At 39.5% G+C, this 17,558-nt stretch overlaps 1 protein-coding gene across 2 annotated transcripts in view; it reads right to left on the bottom strand.

The window, feature by feature from the left end:
* Positions 1–5,297: 5,297 nt before the first annotated feature.
* Positions 5,298–17,558, bottom strand: part of Hmmr (hyaluronan mediated motility receptor) — a 28,396-nt gene continuing 16,135 nt past the window's right edge. For both annotated transcript variants that reach the window (XM_052196777.1, XM_052196778.1), the window contains 8 exons: positions 15,024–15,238; positions 12,377–12,493; positions 10,738–10,884; positions 10,284–10,436; positions 10,087–10,186; positions 8,699–8,875; positions 6,940–7,102; positions 5,298–6,233 (listed from right to left, as the gene is read on the bottom strand). In XM_052196777.1, coding sequence (XP_052052737.1) covers positions 6,214–6,233; positions 6,940–7,102; positions 8,699–8,875; positions 10,087–10,186; positions 10,284–10,436; positions 10,738–10,884; positions 12,377–12,493; positions 15,024–15,238 — 1,092 coding nt within the window. In that variant the 3' untranslated portion in view covers positions 5,298–6,213. The remainder of the gene's footprint in view (positions 6,234–6,939; positions 7,103–8,698; positions 8,876–10,086; positions 10,187–10,283; positions 10,437–10,737; positions 10,885–12,376; positions 12,494–15,023; positions 15,239–17,558) is intronic.

Here is a 17,558-nt window from a genome sequence, read left to right as displayed (position 1 = left end):
CTGGAACTCACTCTGTAGACCAGGCTGGTCCTGAACTCAGAAATCTGCCTGCCTCCGCCTCCCAGAGTGCTGGGATAAAAGGCCTCCACTATGGCTGGTGCATGCCTTTAAAAGCAGCCCCTTGGAAAGAGAGGCTAGATCTCTTAAGTTCCACGCCTGCCTGGTCTACAGACCAGGAGTGGCATAGCTTCATAGAGAGCCTGGGGGAGATCACACAGCAGCTTCATAGTCTAGCCAGAGGACATAGCTCAACTGTAGGAGGCATGCAGAACGCAGATTATCCAACTAGGGTCAAGAAATTGTGGGAGGGGTGTTGGGAAGGTGCTGCATTTAAATATGTATCTTAACAATTAGTCCTATCAAAATGCAAAAGCTACAATATCAGGGAAAATATAGCTCGATATCTTCAAGTATCTGAAGCAACAGTGAAATTAAAATCACCAATTTTTATTAGATAAATTGAAATTCCTCAAAGTAAACCACTTCTACTTAGACTATTAATAAAATGCAGACTGAGCCGGGCAGCGGTTATGCACACCTTTAATCCCAGCACTTGGGAGGCAGAGGCAGGCAGATTTCTGAGTTCAAGGCCAGCCTGGTCTTCAGAGTGAGTTCCAGGACAGCCAGGGCTACATAGAGAAACCCTGTTTAAAAACAAACAAACAAAAAACCCAATAAATAAATAAATAAATAAATAAATAAAATGCAGACTGAAATAATAATTTGAATACATGTAATCTAAAGAGAACATACTCGGAATTATTTAAAGAACTGTAGCTCAATAATTTGAATGGTAATAAGAGGCTAGCTTTGCTTCTAGGAAAGGAAGTGTCTCTACAGCAACTTGATCTCCTACCTTCTAGAAATGAAGATCAGACTCAAGTTTTTGAACCTGGTTTTTAAGTGGTCAAAACAGTGACTGTGTCACTGTGGCTCATTCTTAGTGCTTTGTAAACATTTTCAACAGTTAGAATGGAAGCACTTTGACCCACTGAATCACCAGATCCCTTAACTTGAAATGGCCCGAAACTTAGATAAGCCAAATGGTTGTCCACAGATAGATGGATAAGGAAATTAACATGGAACACTATGACAGTGGGAATATGGAAATGCTGGAACCATCTGAGAAAACTTGGATGCATTCGTGAAGAATGAAAGCATAGACCCCATCCATAAAGACTTACACATGAGTATTCATAGCTGCTTAATTCCACTTTTTGACGTTTAGTTTTTCTGTGCATGTTGCTATGTGGAAAGGGCCATGTGTGCCTGTAGTGTGTGTGTGTGTGTGTGTGTATGACATTCCAGTCAGAGGTTAACTTGCAGGAGCTGCTTTTCTCCTATTTCGATCTAGGTACATGAACTCAGGTTCTCAAGTTTGACAACCAGCGCTCTCACCCACTGAGGCATCTCACAGGGCGCCATTGCTTAGTTCAGAAAGGCATGAAACTTGAAATAAAACCTAACAGGTGTCAACAGAGAAATGGACAAACAAATTCTGGTTCATCCATACTGGGAATATTACTTAATATAAAGAAATAAACTACAGAAATGAATCTAAATCATTTCGCTGGGTGAATGAAACTAGGCACAGGGAATGTGATTCCAGAATAGGTGAAAATTCTGTCTTTGTGAAAGGCATGATCTTGTCTTGGTAGAAGAGTAGGAATTGGCAATGAAGCCTAAGTGAACTTTCTGGGGAATGAACGATATCATTGTCTGTAGAGGGAGTATAGGAAACATAAAGCTATTTACCAGAACTGTGTTAAAATATTTAAGATCTGTTTATTTTACTCTGTTGCTATGTAGTTTGTAACCAAGTTATTATTTTATAAGACAGGGTCTCCCTATAAAGCCAGGCTGGCCATGAACTTACATCTTCCTGCCTCAGACTCCCAAGTGCTGGAATTACAGATGTGCACAACCATACATGGCTATACCTACATTTAAAGATAACACTGTGATTATATTTTGGATCCTTTAAGTCTCAACTTTAGACTCAGTCAACATTTTCTAGGATATGAGCCATTGTACTGATAACAAAACAAATGGACAACCAATTTCAAAATTTGTTTTGACCTAAAATCAATGCCAAAATATGCTTTCCTTTATAGGGTGTGCACACATTCTGCAAAGTTTGAAAGGTATCTTTAAGTTATTATGAGAGTCTCAAGCTAAAGCCCAACGTTTCCCTTTCTTTTTTCTACAAGTTTTGTGCCTCCACAAAAAAGTACAAATGAAATGTGTGCAATCTAACAATTTCCCTTTTGTATTTCCATACAGGAGTTCTTATTTAAAATGAAAACAAGGGCCAGTGAGGTGGGCTTAGTTAGTAACGGTGACACCAACGTGACGTGAGTTAGAACTTGGAGAACCAACTCTTATAGATTATCCCCTGACCTCCATGAGTGTGGCATGACACAAGTGTAAGAGAATTGCACGTGCATACACACACACACACAACGTCAGTAAAGCTGTTGTAATGACCTTGCTACCATGATGTTGACTAGAGGCATTCACTCTATTCGAATAGAAATCATATTGAATGCTGCTGCTGCCGCAGCCGCCGCTACTGCCAACTTGAGGTGAGTGTCCAATGACAGGACTAATAAACCTAGAAGCTTAGCCAAGGACCTAGGGATCTTGGATCTCTTTTGGAAGGCTTATTCTGTGTTTTAAGGACCAGCAGCCCTGGCCTTGGCACATTCTATACATGACTTCTGTCAGCAATGAGCTTTGGCAGCAGAGAGCAACAGGCTATGGCACCTTTTGCTGTTACAACCTTCATAGCTCATCGATGTTGGGATCCTTCCCCCCCCCCCCCCCAGACAGGGTTTCTCTGTGTAGCCCTGGCTGTCCTGGAACTCACTTTGTAGACCGTGCTGGCCTCGAACTCAGATATGGGATTAAAGGCGTGCACCACCACTGCCCAGTGGATGTTGGGATCCTTAACCCTACAGTTTTATAGTTCTTGCATCGATTGCTTAACCCACAAGTCTTGGTAGCTTTCCTTTGGCCATGACAGCCCACGTTTGCTCAATTCTTTAACTTTCTATGTATGGTAATTTGTCTGCATGTTTGTATGCCACACGTGTACAGAGCCTGTGGAAGCCAGAAGGGGCCACAGGATCACTTAGAACTAGAGCTAGACAGTTGTAGTTGCCATGCAGGTGATAGACTTGAACTCAGGTCCTCTAGAAGACTAGCTCTTAACCACAGAGGCATCTCTCTGGCCTTTCTCAACTCTTTACAACCCCTTTCTCATCACTTCTGATCTGGCCTTTCTATCTTGGCTGTTTTGATTCTTCTGCTACTATCCCAATGCTATTGCTACTGTCACTACTCTAGTCACTGCCTTTGCCACCATCCTCTTCCTTCCTATTACCAGCGCAATCCACTCTATGGTTTAGAAGTAGGCCGGGAAGTACCATTCAAGAGAAGCCCAAGCTTCAACACAGAGGCAATAACCACAAGTTTCTCTTCTGCACAAGGAACTGTGTAGCATTTAAATACTTGGGCCTAGGGTGGCCATTCTCATTCAAACCACCACAAATGGCATGCCCCTAGAGTCCTCATTTATTTCCAGTTATCCAACATCAAAGGATTCCATGGGAGTAACAGACTACACGGTGGCAGGGCCCAGGTATTAAAAAAATAAAATAAAAATCAAGTGCCAAAGTCAAGATTTGCTTTTCAGCAAAGAACAATCAGAAAAGTATGAATGCATAAACCCATGCGTGCTTAGGATGTTGCTTATGATTTGCTCATGAGTCAAAGACAAGAACCCTACTGAAATTTCATTTAACCTAAATGAGCCTAACAGTTTTATTTTCGTGTGTGTGTGTGTGTGTGTGTGTGTGTGTGTGTGTGTGGTTTTCTATCACTCTCCATCCATTCCTTTGAGGTAGGATCTCTCCTTGAACCTGAGGCTTGCTGTTTTGGGGGCTAGGATAGAAGCCAGACAGGAGTCTACAGATTCTCCTGTTACTTGTCTTAGACCTGGGGTATCAGCTGTGCACCAGATACCTGGCTTGTTAACTAGGTCCTAAGACTCAAACTCTGGTCCTCATGATTGTGCAGTAAGCCCTTAATCCTTGTAGGGAATCTTCAGCCCCATGAATGCTACCTTGTAGATAATTGTCATTACAAAGTTCACAAAAGAGCTGACTATTCGGGTTTTCCCTGTGTAAGTTATTATGTTTAAATACTATAAGTCTCTATGAAATTCTAAAAGAATGACTAATATAAATTTTCAATGTAAAAATAAATATGTAGTCAGAAGTGGAAATTTCTGGTTTCTTTGGAGACTATTTTGTCATGTGATGTTTTTCTGGATGTTTATCTTATGAGAGGATTTTTTTCCCTCTATCTCCATCTACCTATCTTTACAGGCTGCAGGGTTTTGTTTTTTTTTTTTAAGATTTATTTATTTATTATATGTAAGTACACTGTAGCTGTCTTCAAACATATCAGATTTCATTACAGATGGTTCTGAGCCACCATATGGTTGCTGGGATTTGAACTCAGGACCTCTGGAAGAGCAGTCAGTGCTCTTAACTGCTGAGCCATCCCTCCAGCCCGAGGATATTTTTGCTAAAGCAGACATGTATTTTTCTGGAAGCTGCCTGGAAAAATGGCATGTGATGTTTTGCTAGAGCAGATTATTTGACAGGACACATGATGTTTGGGTAGGATATAAATACAACCAAACAGAAAGTAAACTATGTGAGGTGGTATTGGTTCCCCTTGCCACTCTTTGCTGGTCTTCTTTGACAATGCTATGACATTGATTTGGCTTGCCTTCTTGGCTGATCATTGTTTGTTCTAACTCTGTAGAGAGAAATGCACTATTTGTGAATGGTGTTTCAAGTGAGCCGAGAAACCATTCCTCATTCATATGAACTGAAGTGCTGATAACCTGACAATGCAGATTGGATTTGCCCCAAGTAATTATTTCTGAACAGGTCCCCATCCTCTTTGGCTCTTTATGGTGGGTGGAGGGCTAGAAGAAAGGTGAAAGCATTTAAGTTCATTTGGCCTACAGTAGTCTTGGCTGGCTTGGGACTTGCTGTGTAGACTGACCTCATCCATCTGCCTCTACCTCCAGAAGGCTAGGATTAAAGGTGTGTCCCACTACCCCTGGCATAAATCAGGGGTTAAAAGAGAAAAAGAAAAAAGAGAAAAGGTATCATTTATTATTCTGGGGGGAAATTAGGAGGGAAGGTAGACACAAATACATCTTAAACAGAAGCAATATTGTAATTAATTTAATAAAAATTAATCATTGTTTGGGTGTATGAGCTTCTATATGATTTTATTTTATATTACAATCACATTCAGAAGATATGCAGATGACAAATTCTCTAGAAATCTTACATGTAAAGTCCTTCAGATTTGCTTGAGAGCCTGGGCATGTGATCTTTGCCTTTAATACTAGAAATTGGGAGATATAAGCCAGTAGATTTGAGTTCAAGGCCAGTCTAGTCAAAGGAGGGAGTTCTAGGACAGCCAGGGCTGCACCAAGAAACCCAGTCTCAGATCAAGGGGGTGGTGGTGGGGGAGGGTGGTGGGAATCCAGGTTTCTAGTGTGTCTGAAAAATGAATAGGCTAATCTTTAAAAAAGTGTAGGTTTATAGGACAAACTACGTTAGTGCCAAGGAATCTGGAAATAAATAATTTAGCAACTTTGATTAAAAAAGAAAGAAAGAAAACCCAAGGTTACTGTAGAGATCAGGGTTCCCTTATTTCTGGTTGAGGTGAAAAGGAGAGGGATTGCAGAGAGCAGAGTGAGCATGATCAGTAATCAAGGCAGACAAGACCAAGCCAAAGGGCTTCAGCCTTTCCACTCTTTACTGCAACAGAAAGGAGGTAAGCTAAAAACACTGAGGGAATACAGAATGGGGGGGGGGATTTTAATACTGATCTTAAAAAGCCAGTTTGATGGTAGTGCAACGCATACAGCCAAGCAAACAAAGGGTTCAGGATGAGGTGATGCAGGTGAAGATCAAGGAGACATAATGGAAAATAAAATGTCAAGAGGCATCTTGATAACAAATGCTCAATTACCATTTCATATACCTAAGAATAGGCAAGAGAAATTAAATACATTATATAATATATACTATAAACATAATATCAAGAATAATGAAAAAAATAATCTTCAACAAGTATTTCAGATGTTTACTTCCACGATCCTTGAAGTTGCATCTGAACTTAGCAGCAGTTTGGGTTGCCTGAAAAAGAGTATGACAAAGAGCTTTAAGTCTTTTATAATAAAACTAACAGATGAGCCAGGCTGTGGATGTAACGCAGGTACAACTTGCCTAGCCATCCATGGGCCTAGAAATAAATCATTGAAAATCAAACCAAACAAAATTCCTAAGCCATTATAAACTAAAACTAGACTTATCTTTGTAAAGCCAGAAGTACCATAATTATAATATATAATATACATATATATAAAACATGCATATATTACAAAACATATATACATATATAATATTCAGTATTTCAAGCAGTTAGGACTTACGAAATATACAAAGTTTCTGTCAAGAAAAAAAACTTCTCTAAGCTTGAAATGTAAAAGACTATTATTGATCGAAGACACACTTAGGTTACAATGTAGTTTCTATTCAGAGGGAGACCTTTGGCAAAGAGAAATGCAATTCAGAGGGACTAGGAGGGAGGCTGCTGGTACCAACAATAAAAGACAGACTACAGAAGATGCAATGGAGCTTGAAGGACAGGGGATCTGGATAGAGAAGCAGAGTAAGGGAGGAGAAAGTGGCATCGTGGACATCAACTTGGTAAGAATTTCTTCTATATCAGAAGATACCAACAAAGTTTCATAGGTTATAAAAAGTTATTCACCAACTGCCATGAAAACAAAGGGAAAGAGGAGAATGACAGGACCATAAGCACATTTTTTTTGTTTTTTACCTTCTTTTAATGGAGTCTTGAGGGCCGAATTCTCCTTAGATTCATGACAAAAAGCCTTGGAAGGGTCAAAGTGCCTGATGCCCAGAGCTTTATCCAATTCTCTCTGAAGTCTGAGCTCATTTTGTTTCCTTTTAGCAAGCTGGGATCGGAGTTTTGACACCTCCTGTGAAAGAAAAATATAATCAGTAAAGTGCACAGGTTATAATTGTTGTAGACATATTCCAAAAAGTTGCTTATGTGTAAAAGCTAATGGCAAAAATAACTATTAAACATTCAGTATGACCGACTTAAAAAGGGATTTGGAACAGCTCTGGCAAAGTAAACAAAGTATTTTATATTTTCTTGTCCTTCTATAGTTATGAGTGTACTTTTCTGATTAAAATTGAAGAAAATATAATTGCTCCCAAATCAACTTTTGGTTTGACAGTTTCTCGCAGGCTTCCTAGTAAAACCAGACAATATAAAAAAGCAAGCAATTGTGTTCTTCCTCTGGAGAATGTCCTAAAAGCAGAATAACAAAAGAAGAAACAGCTATTCAAAAGAGCCACAAAAGTTTGCCTGGCATTTGAGACCAAAGAGTTCCTTCCCTCCTACTAGAAACTGTATAGTCAAGAATGCAAGCTTTCCTTTCCCCCAATTCCCAAAGACTCCTAACCAGGAAGAGCCCATCTTGCCAGCATCCCCTACTTGCTGAGGTGAGTCTGTGGGCAAATGTCTTAAGGACAGAAGATCTGTTCTGCGCAGCCACACTTGTGCAGTTCTGGAATCACTGGGCCTGATCACCCTTGCACATAACACATAACAATGGTTCTAAGGAGACGAAAAACCGAGAGAAACCAAGGCTACTCCTCACTTCCTTTCCCTGTAAGTCACTAAGAACCACAGTGCCAAGGGTAGAGGTGGCACTAAGAGAGAGGGTTACCTGTTCCCTCTCTGTGCTAAAATACTAGTTTACAGCCTACCTATGGAGAATATTACAGAGAAGAAAGATGACAGTGGCCTCCTGGGTCACAAATATCAAGGGAGGTCAAGTAGATCACTGAACCTTCAGAGTCCTCAGACCCTACAGAACTGATCCGTAGATTGGAAGCCCCAAAATCCATTACCCCTGATTTGGGGCTCAAGGCTACTTTATCCTATTATTTCACTGGGCTAAGCCTTGCACTGCCTGCACTATGCTTGTGGGCCTTTGCTTCCAGGGCTGTCTCTCACCTAGGGGCCTGTGGGATAGGCTAACTTCAGGCTCCCTGACTTGTGATTGTTTCCTAGTCACAGGCCTCCACCGTAGTTTAGTTTTAAACACTAGGTCCATTCTCAAGATGGCTCCCAACAACTGTCTTCTCAGTTGCACAGTGACAAAAAGGATTTCCTCTCTGCTGACCTACCCACAGGGAACTGCATTTTTATCAAATCTCAAAACTGGATTGGAGATGTGTGAGTGGCAATGTAACACATTATTCTGTATAATGTATGCCAGAAATATAAACTAACTTTCTAAAAGGAAAGAGAAATTAAATAATCATTCTTTTGAATACTGCTTATCTTTATGGTATTTACAAAAAGGAATGGCTATTTTGTAAGTAGAAATGTACGTGTAAAATTTTATACAGTTTCCTTCCAACTATGGCAGTCATTATAAAACTGAACTGAATATCCATCTGGACAAGTAAGTTCATTAGCTCTCAGACGAAGTCTCTTCTACAAATTGTTCAGTTTTTTGGTCTTTAGTATATCTGAATATAAACATTATTTTACAAACCGATTTGAGTTGGCTATTTTCATCTTTCAATTTCACAACATGTTTGATTTTTTGCTTTAGATTCTGGTGTCCCAGGAGCTGTGCATATGAGTCTCTGATTTTATTTAGCTGTTCCTGAGTTGCACCATGTTCATTCAACAATGCCTGCTTTTCTGCTTCAAAGGCATCCAGTTGTTGCTGGAAAAGAAATGCATATATATTAGGACTGAAACCCAGACTAACTTGCTGGACATGTGCACCCTTCCAACATCTGCTTCCGTTCCAATTAGACCTTCCTTTAGTTTGAAGGCTTGTTTGTTTTGAGATAGTCTCACTCTAATCCTGGCTGTCCAGGAGGCTGTCCTCAAACTCAAGAGATCCGTTTGCATCTGCCTCCTGAGAGCTGGGATTAAAGGTGTGTGCTACCACACCTGGCACCTTTTTCTTATAAAAACATCAGGGTATTGCCATGTATGATGGTCTATGGCCATAAATTCAGCATTTAGGAGGCAGGAACAAGAAGTCAGGAATTCAAGGACAAATTGAGTTCCACAGAACATTCTAGGCCAGCCTAGAGTCTGAAGGGAGTCAGGCATAGAGGCTGATATCCCTAATGCTAGAACTTGGGGAGTAGAAGAAGGAACACTTCAGATTGCTTTGTACAATGAGCACCAGGCCAGCTTGAGTTATAGAGCAATAACTGTCTTACAACCAAAGGGCAAAATACAACACAAAGATCACTACAGTAACTTGAGAAATATTGGGATGGATCATACAGAAATACACATCATAGAGTAATAGGTAAATGATTGATGTTCCTACCAGGATAGCCTTCAGGACTACTATTTTCAAGTTGGTGATTGGAAAGCATTTTTTATATTAGAACTACATTAAAATTTAGTGTCTACTAAATTTGTCAGGTGGCTGGAGAAATGACAAATAGTAGTACAAAATGCCTATCTTTATCACTTTCCTTTTGGTTTTTGTATAGTACTGGGAATTGAACCCTGGCCCTTGTACATGCCAAGCACACTATCTACCACTGAGCTCATTACCAGATAAAAATTGAAAACTCTTGTAACCATGAAGAGACACTGCAGAAGCACCAAGTCACAGTCAAGGCTAACCGGGAAGAAATATATTCTTAAAACAGATCAAAGTAAGTTTATTTATTTATTTTAATTAAATTTTATTAGTATGGGTGTTTTGCCTGCATGTGTTGTCTGAGCAACATGGTGCTCAGAGAGCCTGAAGAAGTTGCTGAACAACCTGAAACTGGAGTTGCAGTCAGTTTGGAACCACCATGTGGATATTGGGAATTGAACCTGGGACCTCTGGAAGAGCAGGCAGTATCTTAACCACAGAGCCATCTCTCCAGTCTACGAGTAAGCTTAATAACAAGCACAAACCTGGAAAGGTTTAGTTTTGTCATATAATTCTTCATATAGGAGGCGCCATTTATTAATTTCCATGGTTAATTCTGTCACTGCATTTTCTTTCTCTGTTATTCTGTATGGGAAAATTAAATTTAAAAAATTAAATTATCTTTTTTCAATTTGTTAGGAAGAAACATGTTCTGAGGCATTCAAGGTCTAGCCTAGCCTACCTTTCTCCTTCCTCTTCCAGCCTCTTCCTTAAGTCTTCATCTTGTTGTCTGAGCTGATTTTGCAAATCAGTTATTTTATCAAGAAATGAAGATGTGATTTCTTTAATTTCTGCTTCTTTCAATGTTGATCTGGTCTGTAAATCTTGAACCATCCTTAGATTTGAGAAAGAAGAAGCCACTAAACATCTGCTAGTGATTTCACGTTATACCCCCTTCTTTTTGGAAAAATAAGACAAAACAAAGAACAAATGGAAACAATTCTTAAACATTGCAATTCTAACTGGGTTGTGGTGGTATTCTGTCTTTAAATGGAGAACCTGGGAGGCAGACTCAGGCAGCCCTCCATGCCTGGCAGCCTGCTCTACTAGCAGGTTCTAGTCAAGACTAAATAGTGAGACTCTGTCTCAAAACAAACAATTCTAAGTTTTTTTTAATGGATGCGTTTGTTACTCACTTTGCATATTCTTGATTTGAGCTCTCAGCTGTCAGTATCTGTTGTTGAACATCTTCTACACTTTTTTCAGCCATAGCTACTTTTTCTTGTAGAGTCAAATTTTCCAGTTTAAGATCTTCTATTTCTTGAAGTGTTGATGACTTATAGCTTATAAAAAAGAAAAACAGGTAACACTTTTTTCTTACTACTGAATACACAAGATTCAGATTTTATATACTTCTTGGCAGAAGAAAATCTTCATATTCATTTGCTTACAAAGTTAAGAATTTAGTACTTCGAGTAATGAGTTTACAAAACATTGTCTGTTTGAGTGTCTTGCCTGAACCTACTGAACCACATGTGTGCAGTGCACGAAGACTCAGAAATAACATCTGACATCCAGGAACTGGAGTTAGAGCGGGGTGCTGGAGACTAAACCTGAGTCATTTGGAAAAGCATTCAGTGCTCTTAAACACCAAGTGAACCATCTCTCCAGCCCCAGTGACCTTTTTAAAAAAAAGGAAAATAGTGCCAGGTACAGCAGCACAGCACCTGGGAGGCAGAGGCAGACAGACCTCTATGAATTCAAGGCCAGCTTGGTCTACACAGAGAATTCCAGGACAGCCTGGACTATAAAAAGAGATCCTGTCTCCAATCAGTCAATGAATCAATAAAGGAGAAAGAAAATATGCAAAATATAAAGCAGATGCAGCAGGAGCAAAGGGACTGTGTACACCTGTGTACAGTATGGAGACAACTGTTTCCCAAGAGGATAGATGTGAGAGGAATAGAATTTTGTGCTAAGATGGTGCTGGGAATGATAGTTAATGAAAGTTGAGTATCCGTGAAGTTGTATTCTTTTTGAATTATGTATTTAAAATATGACTGCACATCAAAATGTATTCATACTGACTGAAAACATTACTCACTTTCTCTTTTGCATTCTGATAGGGTCACACTCTCTACACCAGGTTGAACTAGAACTACTAGGTAGCTTGGTCTGGCCTAGGCTTACTCTAATTGGTTTAGAATTTCCAAGTGAAGGGAATGCACTCATGAGCCACCAAGCCTAGCCAAGAATAACTTCAAAGACAAGAAACAAATGATACAACTTCAGAGCTCACATAACATTAAAAAGACTAATATATTAGCTTCTACGGACAACAGAGAATTCCGGTAACATCAGCACTCCAAGGCTGGGGTAGGACTGCCAAACATTTCAGACAGATCTGGGGTATACAGGTAGTATCAGGCTAGCCAGTGATATCTATCAAGGCAAGAGTATCTAAGAAAGTATGGGGAGGAAGTGAGGGAGGCAGAGGGAAAAAGAAACAGAAACTAAGAAATTATCAAATAAGCAGGGAAACAGGATAAATGTTAGATGAAGATCTAAATGCTTTTGATTTCTTTTTTCAATGATGCTATGAGAAAAGAAGGTGGTGCTAAAGGTGCAGGAGGTTTGAACTGGATGGTAGGAAAGAGAACATCTACATAAGCATAGGAAGATTACTAGACGGCACTAAGTGCCCACTTACAGCCACTCATGGAATTTAAGGTAATAGCAGTCACCGTCCATTAGATTGCTTTATTCACAGATTTCTGTAGGTAAGCACTTCTCTCTATTCACATATTCACCAGTGGGTACTACAAAGGAACATACCTTTCCAACTGAGCAGTGACATCTCTCAGATTCTGCACTGTGTCATTATACTTCTCTTGCACAATCAAGGTGGCTTGGGTGTGAGCAGCAGTACTTTTCTCCAGTTCAACTTCTTTCCTAAGAACAAGGAAACATTACTAATGACTAGAAGCTATGCTCCGTATGTCTCATATCCTGCACAGTAACTGCTGTACAGTTTTAAGACATACAGTGATCACGTCATCTCCCTACATGATGGTTTCACTAACTTATTTACTTGCTTCATCTGTATCTATTTTTGCCTGGATTTCTTTCCATGTCTCCTAAATTATGTAGGTAATACAGAGGAAAGAACAACCAAAACCTTTACAGCAACCTCTAAAGCCAATCTTCAGAATAGACATGTCTAAAGACTGAATGCAATGCCAACTAAAAGTCCTGAGACTTAATAAATAAAGTTTAATTCCTTGAATTAAGACAGTAGATATACACATAAAGATACTTCACAGTAAAAGCTCTTTGGAAATGTAGTTATGCCGGGTGGTGGTGGTGCATGCTTTTAATCCCAGCACTTGGGAGGCAGAGGCAGGCGAATTTCTGAGTTTGAGGCCAGCCTGGTCTACAAAGTGAGCTGAGTTCCAGGACAGCCAGGGTTACACAGAGAAACCTTGTCTCAAATAAACCAGAAAAAAAAAAAAGAAAAAAAATGTAGTTATAATACTACGTGCAATGATATTCAGTTTTCTTTTTTGAGCTAAGATCTTGCTATTTAACCCAAGCTGGTCTTGAACTCAGGACCTTCCTATCTCAGCCTACAAATGAAAGGATCCCAGATGCCCAACTCTAATGACATTTTCAACAGTTTTGTATAGTAACAAATAGGTTTTAAGTCATTTTTCTAGATGTATACAACATTCTCAAATTTTTTTCAAAGATTGTATATTAAAACTCTATAACATGTTTGGATAGGGATATGAGCTTATGAGGGATCTCTAAAAGAATTTTGTGAATTAAAAACAAACACTTCACAATTCTAAGTGAACATTCAAATAACACAAACAGTAGGTCAAAGTCAAAGGAAGACAAAAGCAAAAACAATCAATTGCAACTAAATGGTTTGTAATAAAAATATTTTCCTTGTTTCTCAGAAGAGTGACTTTCAGTTCTGTTTAATCTGAGCCTGAAACGTCCAGTGTAGGTAGGACTTGAGGCAGCATCTCACGTAACACCCAATGAGGCAGCGTGCGAAGGCAGCAGGACAGTTTCTCTGGGAATCACAGTTAACCACTTAAGCCACCAAATAAAGACCTTGTATAAAAGATCTTAGTGTAATTAGAACTCTTTAAGCCAGAGTAAATGACTCCCATGCCCCCTTTAGGAAATGGGTTGTTTACCTGACTTATTAGGGGTCCTGTTTCCCGAAATTAGTTATAGTTAAGAACAATTTCCAGAATAACACCTCTGAAGACCTGGTGTGCCTTTTGTCAGGAATCACAAAAACAACCAACCAACCAACCAACCAACCAACCAACCAACCAACCAACCAAAAAACCAAACCAGAAGAGATTAAGAAATAATCAGCAGGGCAGGCATGCAATACACAGCAATACCACAGGCTCATATCCCATCCACAGAGATTGTTTCCTTGATAGAATTTAGAGAACTTAGATGATAAGCTTATTTCGATAATCAAATTACCAGGGCCAGATAAAAGAATTTGTTTCATAGCCTGACCATTCAATGTTGGACTATTGAAACCATGGCAGAGAGGAATGACACCTGAACTTTGTCCTCTGAGCTCTTCCCACACCTGTACTCAGCCACACCGCATATACCCGCCCAAGAGTAAGAAGTCCATATATGTATTTAATGTATTTACTTTTGGTTTTTCAAGTTCGAGTTCTGTGAAATCCTGGCTTTGTAGGCCTTGAACTCTCAGACATCTGTCTGACTCTGCCTCCTAAGTGCTAGGATTAAAGGCGTGTACCATCACACTTGACTAAAATATATCTTCAAAGCAAATGATAAAAGAATAAAACTGTGAATTTTAATTTAAATGCATGTGTTAGAGAAGAAAAGGGGTTTTTGTTTTTGTTTTTTTGTTTTCTGTAGGGGTTGGTTTTCTTAGGGTCCCCCCCCCACCCCCCACCCTTTCCCAGACAAGGTTTCTTTGCCCTGGCTTTCCTGGAATTCATGCTGTAGTCCAGGCTGGCCTTGAACTCATGAGATCTGCCTGCCTCTGCCTCCTGGTTGCAAGGACTAAAGCAGTGTGTCAACACACCGTCAAGAAGAAAGTTTTACCAGGTATTGATTTTTTTACTCTTAATAAGAATGTTGTTTTTGAATGTTTGTCAGCTATCTCTGATTGTTTCATTTCTGTGTTTAATTTTCTTTGAGTTAGCATTTCCACTCTACAAAACAGGCTGGCCTCAGGCTGCCTGCACTCCTCTTGCCTAGGCCTCTTTTTCCTTTAACCGCCATACTTGTTAACATACATGAGTGTATACGTGTGTGAGTGCATGCATATTCTTAACATGTTTTTCTCTTTCTTTGTAAACTAATTCCAACCTCCATGCACATACTTGGGTGACATGAGAATTCTACAAAAACAAGCTAGAAACAGTTTCTATCTGCAGGCCTGTATAAGCACAGATGGGTTAATACAAACTCTCTCAGCAGGTCCTGTAGCCGCCTCAGTTGCTCCGCAGTTGACTTCGTTTCCTCTTCCAGCTGTTTAACCAGCCTTTCACTCTGCTCCTCCTTCTGCTGGACCACATCCAACTCAGCCAGGGCGAGCTTTAGCTCTTCTTGGAAGACATTCTTCTCAGAAGTCATTTCCTCTTGGAAAGCGCAGAGCTGCTGCTGAAGACGAGCAGACAGGTCCTGCATTCAGACAGGAAACCACAACATGGTGAGACATGGCGCCATGACCTTTCCTGAAGATGAGAAAGTGCAGATAAAGGATGGAAACCAAGGTAGAAAGTTTAAAGAAAACAGATGAAGCTCAAGTCCAAGTGGATCAAGGACCTCCACCTAAGACCAGACACACTGAAACTAATAGAAAAGAAACTGGGGAAGACCCTTGAGGTCATGGGCACAGGAAAGTTCCTGAACAGAACACCAATAGCTTATGCTGTAAGATCAAGAATTGACAAATGGGACCTCATAAAACTACAAAGTTTCTGTAAGGCAAGGGACACTGTCTATAGGACAAAACAGCAACCAACATCTTCACCAACCCTACATCCAATAGAGGGCTAATATCCAATATAAACAAAGAACTCAAGAAGTTAAGTCTCCAGAGAGCCAAATAACCCTATTAAAAAATGGGATACAGAGCTAAACAAAGAATTTTCACCTGAGGAATATCGAATGTCTGAGAAGCATATAAAGAAATGTTCAACATCCTTAGTCATCAGGGAAATGCAAATAAAAACAACCCTGAGATTTCACCTCACACCAGTCAGAATGGCTAAGATCAAAACCTCAGGAGACAGCAGGTGCTGGTGAGGATGTGGAGAAAGAGGAACACTCTTCCATTGCTGGTGGAATTGCAAGCTGGTACAACCACTCTCGAAATCAGTCTGGCGGTTCCTCAGAAATCTGGGCATGATACTACTGGAGGACCCTGCTATACCACTCCTGGGCATATACTCAGAGGATTCTTCTGCATATAATAAGGACACATGCCCCACTATGTTCATAGCAGCCCTATTTATAATAGCCAGAAGCTGGAAAGAACCCAGATGTCCCTCAATGGAGGAATGGATACAGAAAATGTGATATATTTACACAATGGAATACTACTCAGCTATTAAAAACAATGAATTCATGAAATTCTTAGGCAAATGGATGGAACTGGAAAATATCATCTTGAGTGAGGTAACCCCATCACAAAAGAACACACATGGTGTGCACTCACTGATAAATGGATATTAGCCCAAATGCTTGGAATACCCAAGACACAATTCACATATCAAATGATGCCCAAAAATGAAGGAGAGGCCCCTGGTACTGGAAAGGCTTAGTGCAGCAGTGTAGGGGAGTACCAGGACAGGGAAGCAGGAGGGAATTGATTGGGGAACAGGGGGAGGGGAAAGGGCTTATGGGATTTTCGGGGAGGGAGGAACCAGGAAAGGGGAAATCATTTGAATTTTAAATAAAGAATATATCTAATAAAAATAAATAAATAAAAATAAAGAAAACTCAGAAAATACAAATACCACATTTACTTTCCCTAGATTATATATTATAATTTAACACTATAAAATGTAATGTCTAGATTTTTTTTAGTGTAAAATCATCACACTGTCTTTTTATATTTGTTTTACAATTTCAATATATTCTATTTTCATCTATACATCAATAAAAAGTATATTATAATATCAATGTTATATAAAATATATATTATACACACATTTCAAAGCTATTTAACTTTAATCATCAAGAAAAAATATTAAATTCCAGATTTTAAGTACATATTAGTTTTCACTAGTCATTATCCCAATCTCAGTTTTCCTTTCCAGAAGTAACTTTTGGTTTAGAGGACATAGTGCCCATATGTTTTCACACATGCATACATTTCTTGAAGGGCTATGCTTGTAAAAATTTTGTAAAATTATAAGAATAGTAGACATCTTTTAAGGTCAATGTGAACACCTTTCATTGTCTATTGACCCAAAATATATCACATGAGTGCATGTTTATTCTTCTTGATTCAGCCTTCACCAAAGTGTTATAGTGAGTGAAATGGCTTAGTTTCTACACACCTTGTTAATAAATATCTCTATTCTATTGATTACTATGAGGGGATAATTTCATGTTTACAAGTTATCTGATCGTCATGTTAGAACTGCCTGTTTCTATTACATGGCCAGGTTTGGTTGTCTTTAGTTACTGGGCTTCTTTTCCCTCATTGATACGTAAGATATTCTTTATGTAAGCTGCATTTTCAAATTGTTGGGTTTTTTCCCTATTATTTTACATATTCTCTCTCTCTCTCTCCCTCCTTGCCCTGACCCCCTTTTTGGTTTTTGAAACAGTGTTTCTTTGTATGCCCCTGGCTATCCTGGAACTCACTCTGTAGGCCAGGTTGGACTTGAACGTGCAGAGATCCACCTGCCTCTGCCTCCTGAGTACTAGGATTAAAGATGTGTGCCACCATGCCCAGCTTAGATATTCTTTTTAAGATACTTACAGATAC

This window comes from Apodemus sylvaticus, chromosome 10 (genome assembly GCF_947179515.1).
Source record: "Apodemus sylvaticus chromosome 10, mApoSyl1.1, whole genome shotgun sequence".
Taxonomy (NCBI): domain Eukaryota; kingdom Metazoa; phylum Chordata; class Mammalia; order Rodentia; family Muridae; genus Apodemus; species Apodemus sylvaticus.
This window is presented reverse-complemented; position numbering and strand designations above follow the sequence as displayed.